The 20,998-nt window shown below is 38.1% G+C and overlaps 1 protein-coding gene across 1 annotated transcript; it reads right to left on the bottom strand.

Annotated features, from left to right (window-relative positions):
* Positions 1–1,595: 1,595 nt before the first annotated feature.
* On the bottom strand, positions 1,596–16,130 carry stox1 (storkhead box 1). The gene is made up of 4 exons (XM_043256058.1): positions 15,576–16,130; positions 5,280–5,432; positions 2,905–5,200; positions 1,596–2,076 (listed from the first exon to the last, which is right to left on the bottom strand). Exons 1-4 carry the CDS (start codon positions 15,886–15,888, stop codon positions 1,929–1,931), a joined length of 2,910 nt encoding a protein of 969 aa, XP_043111993.1. The 5' UTR covers positions 15,889–16,130; the 3' UTR covers positions 1,596–1,928.
* Positions 16,131–20,998: the final 4,868 nt, after the last annotated feature.

Here is a 20,998-nt window from a genome sequence, read left to right as displayed (position 1 = left end):
GAAGCTTTATACACTAAGATGAATGTAGTACGAACTGATATAAATAATATATTAATCTAGATGTTATGTTTCTTTGTATCTAATGCATTGCAATATATTGAACCTTATTAATGTGACACCGAAACGTTAGCTAAACCTAAATAAACTTAAATGATTCGAGACTACAGTCACCAACTCAAAAGTAATTAAAAATACAGTCCCTGCGAACACAGGTGAGCCATAAAGGGGTCTTGCCTGCTCAAAGTGAGCTATCACTATTTTAACCTGTGATCTTTTTCAAGCACAGCTTCTGACAGATGAAGCAAGAAAAATGCACTTTTTTTTTTTAAATGTGATCTTGTCGTGCTAGAAATAATTATCAGGATGTGCTGCTGCCACGACTCCTGTGAAGGAGGAACATACATGATCCCTAACATTAAAAGGATGAGTGCCATCCTGAGCAAACATGGCTTCTTGAAACAGGGCCTGTGTTCCCACTGTGACCAGGGAGCACTAGGGTGCGCCCTTTCCCTTAAAACTTTGGGAGCGCTTGTTTACAATTTCTAAGGGAAAGGGTACATACAAACACAGCGCCGTTGTGTTACTTAAAAGAGGACCACAACACCTTAAAACTAGCTTGTGTATCAACGCTATTATTATTTGTAAGTGTAGAAACCTAGAGCGCTCAGAACCTTACATTATGTCACCGACCTCATAAATAAGAGTGTTTTTTAGCCTACAGTATGCTTGTGCTGTCTTTTATGAACACAGGAAGGATTTAGCCTTTGTTCTCTGCCAGTGAGGCTGAATGAAACACGACACAGTCAGCCATCATTCAATACCTGTCATTCAGCAGCCCCATCTGCTGAGCTCCTGCCTGAACCTGTAGAGCTTCTCACTTCAGCCCCCCGGTTAAAAGTGCGGGAATACCGTGTGTGCCTTAGAAGCCAATCTAAAATGGATTGGTTTATTTCTTATGCGTTTTATTTACAGTGCTGTAAAAAGTGTCTACTGCAGCTATGGCTACCTCGGCTTGCCTTTGTCAGATTGAACGTTGGATTAACTGCAGGCCAATCGTGAATTTTTCATGACAGTCAATGGCAGTGTGAAGGCTAGCTTTGTTGTAATAAGTCAACAAAAGATCACAAGCAGCATTTTGATGAATGCGGTGTATGTACCAACATTCAACTCTACAGGAGGCCGATCTGTTCATTTGTAAAGGTCTAGATAAAAATTCTGAGGTAATATGAGGAACCTGAGGATAAAAGCCTGTATGTGTGCTTTAGCCTCACATAGATGTATGAGATTAATAGAAATGATCGCATTTAGCTTACACGCTTTGAGAGGTATGCTTTAAGAGGTGCGAATTACATTATAGTATGATAAATTCATTGCTTGATTTAGAAAATACATTAAATTAAGCAGTTGGGGAAAGTTATTTTTATACGTTTTTAAAAACGTATGCATTATTTCTCATGCAAACAGACTTCTTCAGACGTTGTCACAAGGCCATGTCTGTTCCCCTGCAAAATGTAAGTTAGGTTTGACCCATCTGTGTATACTGTTTATTCGAGGCCAGAAGTACATCTAACAACAAGAAATAAAAAGAGAATTGCAACGTTCATCAACATTTTATTTCTGCAAAATATCTACTATTTGTACATAGATCCTGGAGGATAATTCCTCTTAAGGTTCACTTTCTCTCTAAACTACAAATGATCCATGTAAAAAAAAAAAAAAAAAAAAAAGATGTTTCCAGAAAAAAACATGAACATTATTAATCAGTTCAAATGTAAAACTGTAATGAATTAAGTATATAAATGCACTACCTACATTCAGTTACTATTTTTTTTCATGGGGGTGAGGGGGTATATTTACATTTGTTGGATTATTTACATTTTTGTACATCATATAACTATACCCAGATGCTGAGCTACATTTTTATTTGATTAAACATTCATGACAGGTGTGAGTTTGAGGAGTGAACTCTGAGGGTGAATGCCGTTGGAGTGGAGTTTTTCAAGGTTCTGCAGGAAACCGCGATGCTTCAGTCCTTTAAGTATTGCTGAGTTACTGGAGGTTACACTCATGTGTGTCCTGCAAATAATCAATTAAAAAGCAAAATATTTAATCTAGAATGAAACCCATAAAACCTTCAGATATGCTACTCCAAATGTTCGTAAATGGCAAGTGTCCGTGGCAACTAAAGGTCATTCCACATTCCAAAATTTCCGCACGAGTTTATAAAACGTATCTGTATTCCTACCGAAACGCTTGCTACAAATGCGAAAACAAGAAAATCGGAGTCAGTGTATAAATGTGACTGACACAATGTAAGGTTGCATTTATTTTTAAATGTGCAAAAATTTCGGACTCCGTGTACAATGACCTTCAGAGCTTGGTTTTGATTGCAGTGTGAATATTTAAGTAGATCTTTTAATTGTAGCAAAAATGAAAATTCTTTCATTAATTACTGACCCTTATGTTGTTCCAAACCCATAAGACTTTAATTCATCTTGGAACACAAAAAAAAAGAAGAAGATATTTCTGATTAAATCGGAGAGCTTTGACTCCATGTACAGCAATGCAATTAAAATGTTCAAGGCACAGAAAGGCATAAGCAATCAAGGAATTGATAAAGTAGTCAATGTGACATCAGTGGTGATACGTTTTTGTGCACAAAAAAAACAAACAATTAAACAAATTATATATTTTTTAGTGGCAATCTTGATGCATGTTCACAAGAATACACAATTTATGTGTGTGGTGCTGCTGACACTGGAGCCATTATTTGTGTCTTGATGAACAAAGATCTTACAGTTTGAAACAACATGAGAGAGAGTCATTTTTGGAAGAACAATGCCTTTAAGTAATTACATTACATTTATGGATCAAATGCACATCTCAGATGAATGACAAACTAACCTTGGAGAGTCAATCCCACTATCAGCTGTGTAACTCTGATTCTCTTTAGTTTCTCCTGCACAGGCCCCTGTAGGGTCATTTAGGCTTGCGCTGATGTTTCCAGCATCCTTAGAGGTCTCATTTATTCTCTGATTGCAGTTTTTTAAATCTGGGTGACAGATCCAGTGGTTAGTTTTGCCAGATTCTGCTTCATCTGCAGATTTATGTATGGTCTCAGAATCAGACTCCACTTCGCTTGTTTGACAGTAATCAAAAATGCTGCTCTCCAGGGCTTCAGTATGTTCATCATCTGCCAAACTGGATACTTGTGGTCTTTTCCTCAGCCCTTGTAGGATTTCTTGTTTGGAGTTAGCACCTTTCTGAAGGATCTGGTGATCAGACGACTGCCACCTGTACTCATGTGACCTGTATGTTGTTCTGGTGGATTTGTGATGAGCATGTTCCTCAACAAATTGTCCATCCCAAACACCACCTGCACAGACAGGCTCACGGCAACGAGCTTTGCCGGTCTGTGATACCTCACAGTCAAAAACACACTCCTCGTTCACACAGACAGAGCTACACTCATCCTCGTCCTCCACTGTCTTTTGATAAATGCGATATTCATCATCTGTATATACTTCACTCTCAGTCTGGCTTGTGTTTCTGTCCAGAGTTTGACCATCTGATGGCTGATGGCTAGTAATATTGCCAATTTGCTGGTGTGAGGATAGCAGATCTGGACGGTGATGACACTCTTCTTTACTGTTAAGTAGGTGTAGGGAAAGTCTACGTTGAATTGTAGGTTTAGGCCACGAGAGGGGCACTTCTGTTGTATCACAGTGTTTAGTATGATCTACAATGTTCTTTTGGTCAGGAACTTGTCTTAAGTCTCCACCCTGACGTTTCAATTCTCTTACTTTGCCATTTCTGAACTCCCTGCTTCGGATTTTACTCTCTCTCAGTCTAATTTTGTCCTCTATCCTCAATGTGCTGCTCTCAGGGTAGGCCGAGCTGTAATCTCCACAAAGCTCTTGAACCGGTTGAACATCCAGGGTGGAGTCTACAGTCGGTGCACTTTCATGGAACTGTTCACAGGCTGCATCCTTCAGTGTGTGAGATTTCTCCACGCTGTCAGCGACTGCTTTGGCTCGGTGAGGATCCCAGGACTTTGACCTGTGACCTGATCTTTCCCGACGTCCAGAGGTTGGAATCTTGGCTTCTCTCCTCCTTTGTTCTTTATGGTTGGTGTTTGTTTCCACATCTCTTCCTGGCAATCCCATAAATGGATTGTCTATCCGTTTCTTGTACACACATTTTGGATTCAGAATGGAACTATCTTCCTGATTGTCAGGTTCATCCAAAGCAAACTCTGTTTGAATTTGAGGAGGAATTGGGTCATCTGCCTCTAAATCTTCAGCACATTGCAAGGTTTTACACTTTACCCTTTGTTTCTCTTTGGATGTAGGTCCTCTTCTCCTGCTGCGAGTAGCTCTAGGGGCTGATTTCTTCCCCACAGGCTTTGACGTATGATGCCTCTGCTTAGACAGAAGAGCTTCTGTCGAAATGCCCTTGTCCACAGCTTTATCCATTGCTCTCTCAGCTTTCTCTTCAAGCTTCTTCATGAGAACCGTGTGTTTTACAAGATTGTCCACTGTCAGATCTGGGTTGATCCGTTTGATGATGGCATGTTCTAGATCCCTGGGGAGGTTGTTTAAGTCATCCTCATCCCTGACAGGCCATTCCTCCGGTGGGAATTGGCCAGAGAACGTGGCATATTCTTTCTTCGACTTGTTCTCCTTCTTCCCTGTGTTTCGTCTGAAGAGGTTAAGGCCAAATTTGCGGCCAGCTTTCTCCTTGTCCTTGCGGCTTGTGTTGGTGGATTTACTAATCTCACTGGCCTGGTAGTCTGCAGTAGACGTGGACTGGTGCTGAATGGAAGGTTTGGGTTCTTTGCTCCACTTGAGGCTTTTTCCAGTGCACTCACTGATGCTGATGGACTGGTGATCTTGGACAGATGGAGGTATAATGGACGGAGGGGTGAAGCAGCTACAGGACTTACAGTGGGCCATGACAGGAGCCTCAGCAGAAGTGTCCATGCAGCTCTCATTGCTCACTAGATACGTGATGGGAGGAGGTGATGGCAGGTCATTTTCGCCAGCACTCCACCAATTCCTCTCTTTCACCATGTTATTGGTAATGAAGTATGTTTGCGGGGTGACTACAAAGTAGCCCTCGCCAGTGTGATAGATCTTCCTCTCCTTAATAAGAGCTCCCAGAGCACTGTACAGGATGTCTTGAGTGGGAATGGTCATACCTGAAACAAATATTATTGGTATAAATTTAGCCGTTTCATAATGAATATTAAAGGGAAAGATGATGTGATATTGGGTTACCTGGGTGTGCTTTCATCATGTGATTGATCATTGCTTCCTGATTAACAACCACATTGCTGGCATTCATGTCCGATATGACAGAGCATAGTATTTCAGACAGTGGAATAAACTGAGACTGGGAAATTGGTGACATCTGCACAGGGGACAGATCACCTGTGGAAAAAAAAAAGGATATTGAACATGGTTTGTTAAATTCAGTGTCATTTAAGTGTATTCTATATATATTTTTACACAAAAAAATTATACAATATTCTTTAATGGATAAAGAAGCTCTTAAATATATAATAAGACTGATAAAAAAAATCATAAAATCCAGAAGACAAAAATGTTATCAGAAGTGAGATTTTCAATTAAATGATTTATTGAAATGATTTTCAATAACACATTAATTACAGGTGAACACACAAAATACAGGTCTTCAAACTAGTCTTCAAATAACTTTCTTACTAAAAGAATTTTACTTGATTCTTCTAAACGTTGGAAATGTTTGGAAAGTAACTTTTTAATCTCCGGACTGCTTTGTAGTTCTGAGAGAAATAATGTCACAAAGAATTTCTAAACAGTTACATTTAAATAAGGTGTCTGCTACGTTAATGAAGAGCTCCACTGTTGATGTGTCCTAAAGCACAGATTGTTGTTTCACAGTATTTCCACAAGTAGGCACATACACATCAGACATTAATACTTGCTGATTGTAGAATTATTATGGAACAAACAACATACAAGTGGTCCAGTATTAATGTAAAAGCTGTTTATTTATCTAATGCATTTTCAAATTTTTCTGTTTTAATCACTGATCAGAAGTGAGTAGATTTTTCAGTTGTCTGTGACCGTGGATAGATTATTAACTAAGGATGGCTACATTAAATGTTGGACACTTGCCAGTACTGTTGTTAATTAATTAACCAAAGCCCAGGTAAAACCAGAGAGTTTATCAGTAACAAACTAGGGACAAACTCACTCTAACATGCAAATTGTATTAGTTGATTCATACACATACAGCTTATATTTTGTCCTAACACATATAATGTAATACATATAGGTGAAAAAACATCACATATGGTGAGTCATGTTTATTTATTTATTATTTTCGGCCATATATCAACTGCCAGATGCCTTTTATTTTATTCTGTAGGCACTACTGTGACCCTCACATACTTGGACTTGTTATTGCCAGTGGCTATAGGATTCCTATTTAAAAAAAAAATAAATAAATAAATGTTTGTAACTTGTTACTGCATTAATAGTTTTATATATGCAAAAGTAAATGAAAGAGGCATAGTCAGTTTTGCAAGTAGCCACTACTGTTCCTGACCTGCACTTTTAGCTTAATTCATCTTCTAGTTCCCATTAAATATCTGACTCTCCGCGTGCTTAGCAACTAATCCATTCTCCTTTGTTGTCGGGGAATCCAGAAATAATAGTAAGCTGAAACGTCGCCCACTTTTGACACTGTTTTCCATGGGAAAAACATCCTGTCTAGTGTCTCAATCAGGATACATCCTGTCTAAGGTCTCTGAACACATGTAGTTTGAGAGGTGTAAAATAAAAGAGGAAAGACTGATGCATGCACTTGATAAATCAATCCTTGTCTTCTTTAATTTTTAGGAAAGGGGGGTAAATGTGGGAACAGGACATCCTTAGGCTGTCCTTGGGATGTATATAATTGTTCAGATGCTTTATCTGCAGATACAATACTAGAAAACATCTTTTTAGAAGTAAGTGAGTTCAAATGATCTTTTGAGAGAAAAAGTGGGAAACGTTTTGCACAACAATTCCAGAATCAATTGAGCTGACGTGGGCATGTGGTTGTTACTAAGGACACATCTACCCTTAATGCCTCTCTCCCGGGAAACACTGGCTATTGTATCATGAAGCTGTTCGGACAACATTAGGACTTTTGTCACAGGAATACCTCACCAGATACCATGGCAGCCATGTCCCAATGCAAACAGTGGCAAGGAAGACGTAGAAAGGGAGTAGGACAAGTCTCTTTATTTTTAAAATACAAATGAATATAAAAAACAACCAGCAGTTGACATTTAAGCATAAATTAATTAGATTAGAGTAAACAAGATTTGAAAATCACATGTGAAAGTCTTGTGCATGCTTACTCAAATACCCATTTTGTCTTTATCACATTACTTAACAGCTCTTGCCGCTCATCACACAGATCATAGCAGGCCACTTTTTTATGATACTGAAATGACAAACAAGGCCTTGAGATCAATAAGAAATACAGAAAACTAAACATAATTAATATATATATATAATTTTTTTATTAAATACTTTTTAGACATAAAACATGATCTACAGTCTTCATCCTTTATACATTTAATAATATGTATATGTATTATTGTTTAAATGGGAAAATCTATATAATCTATCTCCACACACATGGTTTTGATAATCAGCATAAAGATGATCACAGTTGGTCAATTTCTTCAGGACTGAATTTAAAAACTCTCAAAGATACCAAGGAATATTAAAGTACGTGTGTAAAATACCAATAATTGAATTTAATATTTTTCAGTTTTGATAACTGCTTTGTATTCACACGTTTTGCATACAAAAAACAAAATAAAAGTGTGCCTTTTCATGGCAAAAGCACACAGGCTTAACAAAACAACTTAATTCTGTTAAAAACAACCTGGCCAGCTGTGGGCGTCAAATTTCACAGAACGAAACCACAGAGGTAATTAACGCACAAGTGCTCTGTTGATTCAAGCAACACACACATACACCACATATAAGGTGCTCTTCAGTGCCCATGTCCTTGTACTAATAAATACAAGGTTTGAAAGTGGTAAGGTTCATTCCTTGCCACAGCTGTAACCATTACTTACATTATCCTCTCTGAACCACACTAAATGGCTAAAACAACCAAAATCCACATTGGACTAAAGTGAAAGAAGGCGGGGAAAGAGAAAGTGAACTAAAGGTAACCTGATAATGCCACACATGTTGTTTAACCACCTATAGGCAACTTCCTGCCTCGGAGGAATTCTTTTCTGTGTCACACATTAATAAAAGCCAAATTAATAAAAGTACACTGAAGATTTAATTAGGTTTTAAACATTTTGTCCACACATGACATAGACAAAAATCAAGAAAAATTTAACTGAATTTCAAGTTTTTTACTAGTTTACTATACAAACATGCCTTTAACAAAGCCATCTCAGCACTAAAGAAAGTCCTGCATTATATAGGGGTTATCTGTGGTTAACCTGGCCAAGAAATAGGTAACATATGGTGGTAACAATATATTACAAGTTTTGAAAACCCAATTATTTGGACATTTTTGTGGCCTTCGCTGAGTGATAAATGTCTGAATGACCTTAGAAAGTCAAGAGGTATTTTTAAGACATTCAAGTTCATGGTTCAAGGAAACTGGATAGAGTGAATGGTAAAAACTTCAAGCACACTTTGACTTTAATAGACTTCCCATTGGAAATGAATTAGAAAAGGTTCGAATTAGAAATTACACAGTCACAAAAAAATACACACGTGAAATTATTCACAAAAAACTACACACAGGTCTCTTCACAGTCTTAAAAGCTATTTGCAAAAAGATACATGCACCCGTATGCACCACACCGTCTTTCAGATCTCCAGACATGCCCCTTAGCCAAATGAAGTTATGAGGTACTTTAAAAGACCCCAACCTCCTACAGCGCCCTCTTAAAATGCACCTGAAACACAACACTACCACCAAACATTATGCATGCATGGTTACATTTTCACACTGAGGTCAAAAACAGGGCGATGCATCTATGCCTCAGATACAAAAAAGTTTTTGTGGAGATGGTTGACTTCTTAAGTTCTGGGAACTGAAACATTAATCCCAGTAAGCATTCATGCCTTCAGACCTCCCTTCAGATCATGCCAGTCACTGGCCCTAATGCCGGGACGCTCTATTAACATGAAAAACAATGAAGTAAGCAGAGTCATATGTTTCTTTGGAATAGCTTCAGTCCACTATTCAGTATAGTATTTGTGTTCCCATCCATGCACACTTTCACTTCAGCCTTTGCTTTATCAGTTTTTGCATGTTGTTGGTGGACTAATGAAAATGTTTTTGTGCTGTTATTAGTTGCTGTAGGGTTCCCGGTCGCACCTTTTACTATGAAGGTTTTACAATGTCTTGCCTGCCATGTCACAAGTTAAAAAAGGCCCATAAATCCAAAGAGGCCCTAAACATTTATCCCTTTCAGCCATTCACTAACAATCTTGATAGTTAACACACCTCTCACAGAATGTGTCTGGTGTAGTTTGGAAATGAAACACCTGTCTTAAATGTTAACCATGTCAAACGTTCTCAGGTTCTTCTACCAATCCTCCCACACAGGCATGATGAATTAACTCTTGCTGGTTTGTTAGACTGATTAAAAAGCCATTTTACAATGTTTACTTTCTTCATGATACTCTGTGGACTTGTGTACTCATTAACAGAAGAAACTGCTTCACGCTGATAAAAATGCTGATGAAATATGTCTCCATGTTTATACTGTCATTTTGAACAAATTGACACGGACTAAACCAATATTTTCACTTTGTGAGAAGTCACAAAGACCCTCGTGTAAACATGTTCTGAAAGCCCCACCAGCTTGCTGTCCTGTATTAAAGAGAATGTTTTGTACATAGCCTGTTGTATCAGGTCTCCTGAAAGGAGGTCATTATCAACTGGCAGCATCTCTCAGGTTTCAAGCCAAAAGACTAAGCACCCTTTTAAAGTTGATGCAAAAAGGCCATGTTACCTGCCACAGGAAAAGTAAATGTTCTTAGCCCTTTAGTCTATAGAGCAAGAGTAGGAAATATCATATAGCATGAGAAGTGATGTGTTTGGAATAATGTCTACACTACCATTTAAAGGTTTGAAGGTCAGTATGACTTTTTTAAAAACTCAATAATGAGCCAGCATTCAATTGATCAAAAGTGGCAGTAAACACATTTATAAAATATTTCTAATTTATAGAAATACTACTTTAAACTCACATAATGTCAAACTTGTATTTGTGGCTTTCAAGGAACTTTCTTTCTTGGTCGTGTCATGTTGCTTAACTAGGCTGCATGTTATAAATATAAAAACAGTTGCAAAAATTTACAAAATTCTCTCACATAGACGAGCCTCATTGGCGTTACCTTGCTGTTACTCATTATCCCATTAATCGCCGTTTACTAAACAGTCTACTCTCAATGTTAGTAGACATTTAGTTGCAAATTAATGAGAATTAGTTGACATGTAGTTAGCAGAATTTAAAGTAGACTATCAATATAAAGTGTATCCTAAACTCTTTTTTATTCCTCAAGGAATGTCCAAGATTTAGTTTAAATATTAGCTTGAAGAGATGTGAAGAGTTTCAGTCAGTTTCAGTTTTCAGTACCGTTTCTACTACTTCAAGTTAAAGGAGCCACAGTTTACAGCATTCTTACACCACTAATCAAGTTCCATGCCTGTAATTTCCACCAGATGAGAACTATTTCCTCTGACCATGGCTGAGCTACATCAGATTTTGTGTTTGTTAACCTTACATTTGGAGGCCCTGCACATATAGTGAAGCTGCAACAGCTTTAATGCCAAAAGCTTTGTAACAATATCTTGATTTCAATTAAGTAGGAGCATGGAAATGGATTAGTCAGGTCAGGTCTACTCGAGAATACACCATTACATCATTTTGGAAAGGAAATGCATTATTTAGCATGAGGTATGGGACATATGAGGGAAGACCTGCCCGCTAATTGCAAACACATAATCTGCAAACTTAACAGTAGGAGAGCAGGATAATCTTTTCATTTGTTTGTACTGGCCTAGTTCTCCACCTGGCTGTGAACTACATAAGTATGTCACCCAGCTCAGATTTCATGAATGATTCACTTCCTGTGTAATGTAAAAGGATGCTGCAAGCAGTATATAACATAGTTTATGACAAAAGGTCAGATTCTCAAATATTAGGACGGATATGGGAAACAGAAAAGTCATAACGTCAGCTGTGTTTAAGGAGACATAACGGAATATCTCCAGGCCACTCATGTACATAGAAAAAACCCACAGGCACATACAGATTTCAACACACACTGACATGTGTTCAAAACAAATAGTGAGTTCTCAAGCAAAAAAAAATGTTTTAACAGAATTTGGACGGACAGCTTACATTTTTGGATGTTTAGATAATTGGAGTCACAGGAAGAGATGTATTTTTTCCAACTCGAAATTGGCTTCAGCAGACAAAAGGACAGAGAAGAGCTCTATGAGAGAGTGTGTGTTTAGGGCAAGAGTGTCACGCCAGGGCTGTTAAACTATGCTGAACGATAAACAATTTCAATGGGTGAAAAATGGAGGAGACTGGAAGAAATACATGGCTTTGGTTTGGGTGTTTGGTTATCCTGAAAAACATTCCATTAGTTGCTTTCTTAGAAACCTGATCCAGCTCCACCTTTATCTTCCAGAACTGGGCATGTACACAGCATATGTCTCGCTTTTATTCTGGCCAAACGGATTAAATAATTCTCTTTTTTAAAAAAAGCTTTTAAATACCCGACATGTTTATTCTTTAAACTAAGTTAAATCCAAAAAATCTTCATGTGTCTCTTAAAAAAAAAAATACTGTATTCTCTGCTTGTGGTGATACTGCATGTAATTTTATGTATTTTATTACATTATAATAGTTTTTCTGCGTAACAAACTTATTCGAGCATTTTTTTGACTTGAGTCATGTGATGATATTGCAGGCTACTCTTACAATACTTTTTTATGTGTAAGGAAATTTCTTTCTCGCTTTTATTAGGTTTTTCCTCAAGTTAGATAAAGATATGCTTTCATGGGAATAAGAAAGCTTTTGTTCTTTCACAAACACATGCTGGCTGAACTGTGCCTCCTCTGTTAACGGTGCACACCTGGAAGTGTTGTGGTCAGCAATGACATCTTTGAGAAAACCACTGGGGAGCAATGACCTCTGGTGCCTTGTTAACCAAGAGGGCAGCTTTCAATGCATGAGAACCACGGGGTGTTGACCTCAGGATAAAAGAGTCCTGCACCACGCCATGTCACTGCTAATGAGCTGAGATCTGAGAGATCTAGTCTACATTGCATAAACCTCCTACAAATCAGGTTACTTGGGTAGAGGCACATGTATATTTTCACAGTTACGTATGAAGGCCGCATTAATGTGCACTAACAAGCATGGTCCAAAACCAAAAAATTTCAACCAGATGGCATAGTATGTTTTTGAAAATATTGTTGATAATAACACCTCACTAGAACATAGATGTTATATGCCTCTGAGTATGACACCACGATCCGCAGCTCCTCAATAATGCAGAGACTTCAACCAGCCATCTTAAGCACCTCAGATTTCAACAGTCAGGCAGACAAGGGTGATTCAGCCTTAAATTTCTTGTTTCTGCAAATGATTCTTAAAGTCATCAAAATTCTGTAGTTCTGTGCACATTATTTCTATGCCTCCAACTTTAATCAGCTTCACTGATCAACGATGCATGAAGAATTCTTAATAGATCAAGGCCCTTGGCCAGAGACAGAGGTGTCTGAGCTGGTTCTGTCTATTTTTTCAAAACTTAAAGAGATAGTTTGCCAAAAATCCTTTTGCCATTCCCAACATGGCAACCCTATATACTGTTATTATTTCCATGGAACAAGCCATCTTTACACTCCTGTTCCCCCCCAAAAAAATGGCTGTCAAAAAAGATACCTACATCAAAAATAAAATAAAAACTTTAAATATCGTAAAAACAAAAATTAAGATATCATTAAAAGAAATTCATTAGGATAGTATGCTATTTTCCAAATGAATTTGGGTGAAACAATAGCTTTGACAGACCGTTTTAAAAGTATCTGAATCCTTAAGCGTTCTATTGCCATTTTGGCCTAAACAACATGCCATTTTTGGATCTGGACATAGATGTAGCCTTCATAAAAACTTGAGGTGAATATTTTTTTCTCCATTCATAAATATTAAAGGAAATGTGGATTTAAAAATACATGAATGTGGGCAAAGGACAACAGATTCACCATTTATTCAAATAAGCAATAAGTAAGTCATTAAAATGCTTAAATTAAAGTGCTTTGACATCAATATAAATGTATTTACTACTCTTTAAAGAGAACACAAAAGACACAAGCCTAAAAATTTGAGCTGAAAGGGTCAGCGAGTATCGTGAGCAAGAGGCTTAAAAAGCACAGCAGACCGCAGGAACAATCCGTCTTTTCACTTAATGTATATGTTGATAATCAAGAGGACAGAGAGGGAGGCTCATTCATCATCCCATCTGCTGATGGGTAATCACAGCCACTAACCCTTTCCTGCTGACTAAACACAGGCCTAGAAAAACACTGAAAGTATTCAAAGTACTGAAAGTGTTTCACTTCTAAAGCAGTGTTTAGAGAAAAAAAATCTCGGACGTGTTATTTCCCAATGATCTCGTTAACAGAACTATATCATTTTAATACTTTCATTAATCCATACCTAAATCACTGTCAACACAATGCCCTTGCAACATCTCCAGACAACAATAAAACGACTGAGAATGAGAATGAAACAAGGGACATCGGCTCCAGTGGCCAAGCTATAAACCCGACTGGTGGACTAACTGGACAGGACATAACTCAGCACTGTGGGATCTAGTGAATGGGTAATAAACTACAAAAGACACGGGGTCTGGGCCTATATCACCACAGTGAACAACCTGAGGTCCTGACATTTTTTAGTTTTGTTTTTTTTTTTGTGACGTGCGAGAGTGTGCTTTCAATTTGCGACTGAAATTTAAACAAGTGACAAAAGCTGTGGGTTTTAGCTCCCATTTCTCCCAGTCCCATTACCGTTTGGTCCTAGCTCAAAAATGCCCTAGTTACACACTACACCCAGTGTGTTAACATGCACCTTCATCGCTTGTGACAGCAAGAGCAAATGGCGGTTCTTACGGTCTGCTTCGTGTTTGCAGTAGGCAAACCAGATGCCTCCCAGAAGCAGCGACACCTGAGGCAACACAAAAGGTCTGTCACCTCAACATGTGACCAACGAAAACAATTCCATCCCAAATCAAAACACAATAATAACCGACATAAATTTTGTTGCCACGCCAAATCGAGATGCCCCATTTTCTTAGTAGTTAACCACTTCGGCTGAAACTGATCCCTGAGAATTGAGTCAGGGGAGAGAGCGGGGTTACACAGCGCCACAGAAATCATATTTCCTGTCATCTGGAAATAATGCACTTATGTTGCACGCACACAGTTACGCCTAAAGCATGTTGAGGTCTCCAAGGGAATTGCTGGTCAGGTTAGGTTAAGAGGCTACCTTCTAAAGTGAATGGAAATTATGTGGTTTTCTATTATAGCTCGGGAAAAACAATCTGGGGACCTTTTTAGCGAGACAGAGGAGGAAGAGGCATTCATGAGGACAGTGAAATATCTGTAGTCCCTATAGAGATCCACTGGGAAAATGTCCAGGTACACCACTGAAGGTTTTGATTTTCTAATGAAATCTGCCAACATTAGTACGGGTCTGTGAGATGATTAAAAAAGAGAGATCGTTTACAAATCTGGTTTAAAACACATGCTAAGTTCTCAGAAATTCATGTTGGTTTCATTTATTTCTAAGAACATTTGTCATTTTCTATGTAATTGAAAAATGTGCTAATCTCTGTACTTTTAAATGCAAATTAATCATTAAAAAAAGGTTTAAAATTACCAAATTACTAATTTAACAAATTACTTTTGATGCATCCATATGAACAAACTTTAGCGCTGCTCCATCTGACACAAAATGTGCCTTTTCACAAAATTAATGATTTTCCTAAACGTGGCCTTGATACACACTAATAAGGGTCTGTTTGTCCATCGATCCATCCATTTTTATTTATTTATTTATTAATTATTTTACGTGCTATCCTTAATGCCGACAAATGCATTTACATGTTTTTAAATAGAATGTTGTATATTGTTTACAAAGCTTCACTAGTTATCTTAGAAAAAATATATAAATATCGCGCTTCAAAAGATAATAAATTAAAAGTGCTGCACCAGGACACGAACATTTGCCACAATGATTTTCAGGAGGATGAAAAAAAAAAACCTCCTTATCCAACACAGCCCAAAATGTTCTCTACGAGTTTTCCCGGGTCACTCATCAACAGATGTTAAACCCAAAGCCTTCTCTCTCGTGAAATGCACTGGTTCTGATCAAGTGACCACACCACGGGCTGTACACGCAGCCTTCTGAAGGATGGAGAGATTCACGTCTCATAACGCCCAACGCAAACAGCCAAATGCTGATCACCTACCCACAGCTTTGATAACGTATCCTTTAGGCGACCTCAGCGCCCGGCGCATCCACGCTTCCCTCAACACCTCCAAGTTATTGGCGTTGCCCTGGACGAGAAGCACCGAGTTCTCCAGCCACCCCTGGAAGGAAACCTCCGACACCGCTTGCACGAGCCTCTTATTCCAGAAGCTTCGCGAATTCTGCGACTTAAAGTCGGCGAACACATCCTGTCCGCCGGCGCTGCTCGCGCTGTATTTGCTGTCCTCGTCGCGGCAGAGCACGACCGCGAGCGACGCGGCTGACAGTTGGACCAAGCGGTGCTGCACAGACATGTCTGCCTTCAAACGAATCTCATTCTGCGTGCGGTCTCAGGAATAAGGCCTCATCGTTCGGTTCGCATAATCCATCGACTGCGGTGTGTCACATTTCTGGCGAGCGGGACGCCTCGACTCTGCATGTGTGCACTTTGGTGTCTGCGCTCCCAAGGCAACCGCCGCTGCTGACGAACTGACGCAGGGGAGGCGCGCTGCAGCGCACCAATCAAAACTCTTCTTTAATTAGATGGGCGTGGTCGCGTCTGCCATTGAAAAGAATCTACAGGTAGTAAACAAACGGCGCAGGTTTTTGGTGACAATCAAAAATGTTGCTTTAGTTTCAGCAGAAAACAAGCAAAATTAGTTTATATATCTTACATTTCACAGTGGAGCTAATTTTTTATTCAGGCGAGAGTATCAAGGCAGTTTGTCCTACATTTTTGGCCACACTAATGGAAACACACTTTTAAAGGCTAATTATTTATTATTAACATTAACCTGAACATAAACATAAAACAACTAAATCATTCTTGAAACAGCAAAAATGCAAAAGATGACATTGAATATCCCTGGTGCATTTAACAAATAATGAAATGTATAAATTGTATGAATTTTCGACATTTAAAATACGAAAATCAATCATTTCAAAACCTCTCAGCAATATATGCTATTTGGTGTTTTAGTTTGAAAAATGGAGCCTAAAGATACTCCGTGCCAAAGAACACACGCTTTTTTCTCTCAAAGCTTAAAATAAAGGTTCTAAAAGGTGTTTTTTGCTCCCAAAGAACCTTTCAGCGAACAGTTCTTAAAATAAGAGTTTTTTGTTCTTAGTGTAAATAACCTTTTTCTACTATAAAGATCCTTTTGAAATGGTCCACGAGCAAGGTTCTTCAAAGAACCACCAATGCCAATAAAGGACCTTTATTTTGAATCTCATTGTAGTTATATAGCTAGATCTTTTGAAAGCTTCCTCGTGTGACAACTCCTACATCTCCCATATCGCACTATCATCAGTAATGTGCTGTGTAAGAACCGTGAATACTGTAATATCACGACTGTTATTTTAAAACCTGAACAAATTCAAGAAATATATTTGATATCTGAAATCCAGTACAAAGTTTAAACTCAAGCTTCGTCTCATATTGGATGCCTGAAATCAAACCCGAAGGACTAACATATGACAGACAGATCAAAAGATGGCTGAAATGTATGCATGGCCATAGGGCGAAGGTCTAGCAGTGGAACAGGATATAGTGTTTCCTCGGTGTATGTAAAGAATACGTTCCCTCTTCCCACCATAAATCATGTTAAAGGTAGACGTGCATGACCGCACACTCTTTGGAAGATTGCCACACAACGCATTTAAAGACCCCTGCCAGTCCTCAAGTTCGATGAATAAGACTTTGTGTCTTCACGCATCTGCGTTTTAACACGAGTCAAAGCATCTGTTCGGACCACAACCACATCAGGATTGGTCATTTTCTTTGTGTATATCCAGTTTCTACAAGGTCAGTTTGACTCATAGCTTTCATGCCGTGGCAAATAATTCAGCAGAACCAGAATCGACATGTTTTTCAAAGGAAGCATGCATTTCTTAATGTATTTGGGATTTGTGTGTGTTAATCAAGAGTTTATATGTTTTCCCCTCAGTTTTCTTTTATGGTATCATGTTTATATTGTTACTTGGCTGCATTTTGAAGTTGTTTTTAAGCTAATCAAAATAACCCAACTGCAGTTCGATTGAGATTAATAATGCACAATGACAAAACATTGATTTTGTTAAAATGGTTAAAAATGGAGTGATCTGTTTTTGCAAATGAACATATATTCCCAACACCGGAAGCTTTACAGTTCTGTCTTCACAGATGCCCTCATTATCTTTGCAGGAGGATTTTAGTTTTTCGTTAAGTTTAGATGTCCACAGGGGGAGGAAAAGGGGTAAATTAACACTAGAGCTAATGGACTGGTGAGTATTGTTGGTCTAATATTTTAAACACACACACACACAACTGAAAATAGTATAGCCTAAAGTGCAATGTTAGAACAATTTACAAATTGCTAAATGAAGTTCTTCTTGGCTTTGACAGTGATTTTCCTTTTTCAGACTGAAACACGACTCCTTCATTACTCTTTCATTATGAGTGCACATGTACCCTTCTGCAGGAAACCAGATCAAAGACACTCTTCACTGCTTCCTGTTAAACCTTTATGGTGTGAGCTGATGTATAAAAGGCAGTTAAGAATTCCATTAGATGTCAAAAAAATCAATCTAGAGTGGTTCACCAAAATGAGGTTTTGTTTTAATCGTCCGACAGCACTGTTAGTTTAAAAAAGAAAGTTGCGAGCAATAAAAACATGTAATAAAATATGCCTCAAGAAAAGCACATACCACTGATAAACATTGTGTAGTTCACAGTAGCAAGTTATCTTTAAAATCAATTTCTATATGGAGAAAATGAATCAGGTTTTTACATCCGGAACACCACTGTTGCAGTCTATTACCTTATTGTATTATCATATATTTCCTATGAGCTATTAGTTATCTGCTCTCTAAATAACTATTCATGTTGGCCAAATTGTATTTTATTTGTGTGTGTGTGTGTGTGTGTGAGGGGGGTCTTTGTTATGAAACAAATCGAAGGAAGAGCTACCATCAACGCTGCTTATAAATATCGAAAGCATACTAACACCATGTAGAAATTAAGTGAAATTATGTTTATCATCCAGTATAAGCTGGTGAATCCAATTCTGAGATTTGTCCATATATTAAGCCACTCGGGGCACTGGCTCAACAAATGTTAAGTCCAGAATGCTCTGTTTAGTTTTTATTGGACATTAGACGACCTTGTCTACAGGATCCGAGGCTAAATAAGCATAGTGAAAGTAGATCTTTAGGTTGTAAGTCAATTATTTTAGTAACAAAAAAGGCTGTGTCAGTCAGTATGTAACATGCAAAACACTGAAAATGATGACAATATAAATAAATATGCCAAATCTATTGTGATTTTATTATCATACTTGGTTACATTTTAATTCAATGTGTCCTTGTTACAATGTAATTATACTGAGTAATAAATACTAAGAATATTTACTTTCTATATGGTTAGGGTTAGTCTTAGGGTTGCACGCAAGTAATTAGTACATGTACATGAAAGGCGTAACAAGGATATATTAATATAAAGTGTCACCTAATATTTTATTATACGTCAATATAAATTTAGCTCAGAGACTCCACAGATATATGTGCTGTCATATACAGAAAGTAGTCCAGTGTTTCACAAAACACTGAAAGGGGCTGTTGTACAAACGTATTCCTGAATGGTGATGTTCACAGCAGAGCGAGAGTTCGAACCCAAGCGCTAAAGTAATTGTAGGGTGTACAGCAAGACAGGAACACACACAGGCTGTACTGCAGGTGCATCTAATAATGTCTGTTATTAGGGGTTTGAACGGTGCATTCAATGTTTCAGATGATCAAAAAGTTACAATCTCGTATCATGAAAGCCTCAGGTTCCTGTGCCGTATCATCTGTCACCTCATAACTAGTGTCCAGTCATTGGCTTCCATTTGCTTTCATGGAGAATTCTTTTTTGGAAAAAAAAAAAGAACCGCCGCAAGGAACAATCAGTCTTCCTAATGCCTTGTAAAATCCCACTTCAAAGGTAGCGTGTATTAGAGGTTTCTTAGGTGAACGCTGGCATGTTAAAGGACTCCTGCTGCTTCCAGTGACCCTGCACCAGGGTGACTACATCCATGCAGGAACTGCCTCCCTCGGACTTCCTGTTCTGTGCTGGTGCTTTTCACATCAATGTGGGAGATATCCGGGTCAGTGCAGTGTAGGATTACACTAAAATGCACAGACGTCTCATTTAAACATTATGAGAGACTTCAGACATTTTTTAATGCGGATAGATGAGGTAGATACAAATATATAAAGTGCTCGGTCTCAAATCTTAATTTTAAGCTCACAAATCATACAGTAATACATTAAAAAGTTTGAGTTCAGTAAATTTATTATTATTTTTATTTTTATTTAAATGAATATCCGAGAACACTGTAAACTGTTCGAAAGTAACAGCGAAGACACTTCTAATGTTTAAAAAGATATGTTTATTTTTATCTAATAGTCCTGAAAACTATGCATCGGAATCTAAAGTATTAACTTTTTTCTAAAGTGATCATGATAAAAATGTTACTTAAGCATTAAATCAAATAATTTGTCAAGGTATTTTTTTTTACGATCAAATAACTGCAGACTTGGTGATCACGAGCTACTTCTGGGAGTGTATATATCTGAAGCCGAATCTTCATTGTTGATATTGGGTTTATATTGTACAAAATGGCTTCCTTTGGACTGTTTAGACTGAGAAGCGGTCAGTGACGCTCAAAATCAGCCTAGCGACTAGCAGGAAAGGAGTTGTGTTTTCCTGTGTTTGTTTCCATTGTTGCCTGGTGTATAGACTGAAACGTACATGGCGGAAAACGTATTGTAAATATCATCGCGCTTGGCTCCACAAAGCATGTTTTATACAATCTCCTACCACGTTAAAGCAGACCATAATATAAAACATGCAGTACCTGAACTGTTGAAATAGAAGTCACCTCTGAGAAAGTATTAGAACAAGAAATCATCAATGTGGAGAACACAGGGGTGTGGTGTTTCCACTGGGAGATGCCAGTCAAACACAAACGAGCAGGTTTCTCACACTGTAACCCAGCACTCCTTTGCCTTAGAGCCAGGAAAAAGGATCATTTCCTCAACAACTGCTCCACTTTGCTTGTCCCTGGGGTAGTCCAGCTGACTAAGGACTGCATACAAGCGCCTCTCAAACACTGGAGGGCCTGGCAGCCGATATAATGCCACTGGCACAGATGCCCTTCAATGGTCAAAAGACTTAAAGCATCGTGTTTCACTGTCAGTTATGTGAAATATCCAGTGAAGGAATGAGGAGAAGCAGATTCCTATATGAGCGTTATTCAAAGGTGAGATGCACATAGTGTGGGAATATTGCATTTTGAAAAATATACTAGAACTTGTATTTACACAGTTCTCCCGCACAGATTGCAGCACAAGTGTGTTTTATTCACAGATTGCCTGCAGCTGTTTTGTCATTTTTAGTAATAATTT

This window comes from Puntigrus tetrazona, chromosome 13 (assembly GCF_018831695.1).
Source record: "Puntigrus tetrazona isolate hp1 chromosome 13, ASM1883169v1, whole genome shotgun sequence".
Classification (NCBI taxonomy): domain Eukaryota; kingdom Metazoa; phylum Chordata; class Actinopteri; order Cypriniformes; family Cyprinidae; genus Puntigrus; species Puntigrus tetrazona.
Note: the sequence above shows the minus strand (reverse complement) of the source record. Positions and strands in the feature narration are given on the sequence as shown.

What these genes read in the sequence shown, in the direction of transcription:
- stox1 (XM_043256058.1), bottom strand. Translation starts at nt 15,888, where the DNA reads ATGTCTGTGCAGCACCGCTTGGTCCAACTGTCAGCCGCGTCGCTCGCG. An exon ending in ATACGTTATCAAAGCTGTGG is followed by an intron (nt 5,433 to 15,575) that starts GTAGGTGATCAG and finishes TTTTTTCCACAG; the next exon opens with GTGATCTGTCCCCTGTGCAG. An exon ending in AGTGGGATTGACTCTCCAAG is followed by an intron (nt 2,077 to 2,904) that starts GTTAGTTTGTCA and finishes GATTATTTGCAG; the next exon opens with GACACACATGAGTGTAACCT.